Source organism: Triticum urartu, chromosome 1 (genome assembly GCF_003073215.2).
Source record: "Triticum urartu cultivar G1812 chromosome 1, Tu2.1, whole genome shotgun sequence".
In the NCBI taxonomy this organism is placed as follows: Eukaryota; Viridiplantae; Streptophyta; class Magnoliopsida; order Poales; family Poaceae; genus Triticum; species Triticum urartu.
In genome coordinates, this window is record NC_053022.1 from 43,552,489 (window position 1) to 43,556,153 (window position 3,665).

The 3,665-nt window shown below is 43.6% G+C and overlaps 1 protein-coding gene across 1 annotated transcript; it reads left to right on the plus strand.

The window, feature by feature from the left end:
* Positions 1 to 3,035: 3,035 nt before the first annotated feature.
* On the plus strand, positions 3,036 to 3,665 carry LOC125551909. The gene is made up of 3 exons (XM_048715344.1): positions 3,036 to 3,370; positions 3,455 to 3,527; positions 3,631 to 3,665. The coding sequence occupies exons 1-3, from the start codon at positions 3,111 to 3,113 to the stop codon at positions 3,634 to 3,636; spliced, it is 339 nt and encodes a 112-aa protein (XP_048571301.1). The 5' UTR covers positions 3,036 to 3,110; the 3' UTR covers positions 3,637 to 3,665.

Here is a 3,665-nt window from a genome sequence, read left to right on the forward strand (position 1 = left end):
CGAGTTGACGATATTTTGCCTACCGTGCCTGGATCAACAAAAGAGTGTGCTAAAGTACTTTCGACCGAACCTTATGATCATGATGATGATGTAATTGTCTAATATGCATGTCTTTTGACATTTCCTGATTTTGAGTTGAACTATGTAAGATTATTATTTGCATTGTATGGTTTTGAATTAAAATGTGTTTGAATATTTGTTTGCACTGTATGATTTTGAGTTGAATTGTGTATGATTTTTAGTTGAACTATGTCGGTGAATGATACTGGCAGTAGTTCTCCTGACAGGGTGTTGTGCATAGCAAAAAGTATAGACGGGAAGCCACATAAAGTTTTTACCCAAGTTCGGGCCCTCATGGTGGAGCAAATACCCTAGTCCTACTTGATATTGTTAGTACAAATGCCTCGTTTGAGGAGGTTATAATGGTATATTGTGGGTGTATCCAAACCAAGGATTTTTTTTCTCGATTCCATTTTTTCGGTTGGCACAAAAAAACACCAGTTTCTAGAAAATTACGGATTTTTTGGATTTTTCAAATGAGTTTTGAATTCAATTGTTTTGCTTTCAAATATAAACTATATTAAGCCTGCCTTACATAGTATTGTTCTTGTCCGAGTAGTTAGTGCATCTCTCTGTCATTCGTAAGCTCGTTGGTTTGAACCAACCATCCCTCTCTTTCCAATAATTTTTTTGTACGGCAAAACACTTATTAAAAATAAGTTGGCAAAACTGGGATTCGATCCTGCGACCCCTGAAGCTACAGCAAGCACATTACTACCACACCAAGAGATAACTCTATCTGAATAGCCCTAAAATCCCTATTTGACATAAATTAGATGTTTAAATTTAAATAAATTCAAAATTTTCATTTGGTATTCAATTTTTTGGTGAGCAGCGGAAGCTCCGGTTTTTTTTATCGGTTTTCAAAAATATCGGCCAAGAAAAAAACCTGATCCAAACTACAGATTGGATGCTATGAGCTAGCCTTGGCCTTGCCTTATATAGGGGGCAAGGGACGAGGCGAAGGATTTACGGGAGTCCTATTCAGTTACAATCGACTTGGGAGGGCGCCGTGATCTTGGTCTTGCATACCAAGTTGGTGGAGTCTTCTAGAGGAGGACTATCGGCAGGGTAAGGGAACTAGGCCAAGTTACGGCGTGCTGGGTCTCGATGTGGGACTGGTTGACTGACTTACCGTCATGTGATATACGCCCGAACCCCGTTAAGTGGTAGCGTCAGTATCCTGAGCTTGTCAAAAGCTCGACAGCGTCCGAATTGAAGTGAAATATTGCACGCCATCTTGGACTGCTTGCTCTTCCGTGAGGCAGGAGAACGATATGCTAAGCGGGGCTTGGAAGCCGTGAGGAGGAAGGTGAAACCTTCCAGGCGAGCGTCTAACCTCCTAATCTTGGTTTGTCGTTGAAGATGCCCACTTCCAGAGAGCTGGTTTCAGTGAAACGGCAAAGCGTTGTGGATCTTTGAGTGATGTCTTCCTGAACGTCAGGCCTAAATGCTCCAGGCCCAGTCTGGCTTTGTCTTTGCATGGAGATCCAATGTACCCACCCGAATCGAGCTTGGAATGGTCAAGCATGCGATGCGAGGCAGCATGGGTCCCAATGAAAGGTCCCGTCCTACCGCCCGTCAAATTTAAACCGCCTCCAATACTCTGGCAGTACTCCCTCCTTTCCGGTTTATAGGGCTTATTTCATTTTTTTTCGTTTTTCCAATTTAAAGGGCTCATCTCCATCTCATTTGAAGATTCCGAGAAGCATTAAATCTCTGCATGCAAGAATTAAAAAGGAACACACCAATGTATGTAATGTTTCTACTCATCTAGTAGCCAAGCATGCATGTGTTGCAATTAATTCAAATAAATGCATCAGTTTAATTTGAGTAGTTTCGTAAAGTACGAGAAATATTCCTCCACTCATCATATGCTTTGGTTGATGAGATTTCAGATTTGAGCCCTATAAACCGAAAAGAAAGGGGTAGTATATAAGCAATTCCACATAGTTGAGTTCGCTGGCAAAGTGTTCATTCACGGGGCACTAATATGAGGGGGAAGTGTTGCATTGATCACCTTTTTGAGGTGGTGGGTTGTCGTTGGGCACCATTTTAGGGCGAGGGCTGTTTTTGCCCTATCTGTGGTGAATGGAAGGTATGTACTACTGTACCTTTGTTTTTATTTTTGCTCCATATTAATTCTTTAGGTCAAGCAATGATGAATTTAATGGTACTGTACTAGTATTGAGGATGTTAATAAATTTTTCCATAAAGTTGGTGGCAGTTTACAAATATTTTCTTATGAAAAAGGTAATATGCAGAGTAAGTAAACGCAGAGGTGATATTGTATTAATTATTTAGTTCTGATGCACGCATAATTTCTTGTAATAGTAGTTTATAAATGTCTGCTTCTGTTCTGTTAAAAAATGGGTCGAGCTTGGATGTACACGTCAAGAACCGTTTGATCGACGCGTACATCGATTGGTTGACAGGATTTTTGAAAACATCCGATCAAGATAGATTGAGAAGGAAAGTGAAATGGATATGTTGCCTACTTTCGTGTTTGAAGCGTGAAAATTTGCGTCTGAATCTCAGTGACTCTGGACAAATATAGAACTTCAAACATCTCACACCTATACTGAAGCATTGTAATACAAATGATCAAATCTAACATAATTGTGCTGTTATTGTCTTAATTATTTCAGTTATTCTTGCATCAAGATGAGCACACGCACACTCACACCGCCGGTATTTGTTTGACGGTTGAGTGCCGCACAATGCGTGGCTGGCCATACAAAGTCACGCGCAGTGCTCTGCTTTTTTGACCGCAACGTCCCCAAAGCATATGATGTACTGCTGCTGCCCATGCATCTGTAACAGCTGCACGGCGCGCACCGCGTGAGAGTGAGGGGGCATAAAACCGTGATGGGGCTTTTGCACTCATGCCCCTACTTTGAATATGAAGTTCACCAATGGTGATTTAGCCCCTAAAACCATGCTGGCAAGTGGCAACAGCAGCACTCAGCCCTGCTCTTACCTCTCCATATATATCACTGGGTTCTTCTGTGCAAGCTCGCTCACTCCTCAGTCCCTAGCTAGGCTGCCAAATGAGAAGAGGGAAGAAGTCTACCATGGCTCGGCGCTACCACCTGACCCTCCTCTCCGTCTTCTCCTTCCTGCTCCTCACCTGCTTTGTCGCTCCTCATCTGTCCCGAGGGAAGAAAGTCGGGAAGATAGTGACCCTGACCGTCCAGTACCCGGCCGTGGACTCACCGCCGGGCGAGAAGATCAAGATCTCAGCGCACTACGTTGACGAGCACGGGGGCCGCGAGCGCCACTTCAACCTCGACTGCTACGACGACGAGCCGTATGTATCTCTCTCTGTTTCTCTCTCCGTGTGACTTCGCTTGGTTTAAAAAAAATTCTAGCTAAGCTTGCGATTGAACTCCAGCCTCGGTTTCGGCATGAAGTACCTTCTCTCGACCCTGGAGGGGATACGAGATGCGCGGGAGTCTCGATCCCAGGTAACTAGAGTAGAGTTTGCTCCACCCTACTGTTCCGAGTTCTTGCTGATTTCAGAACACAATGTGAAGTGCTGACCCTGACCTTTGCCTCGTTGTTTCTCAGCTCTAGTAGCAGGTACCCACTGGAGATTATTGGAG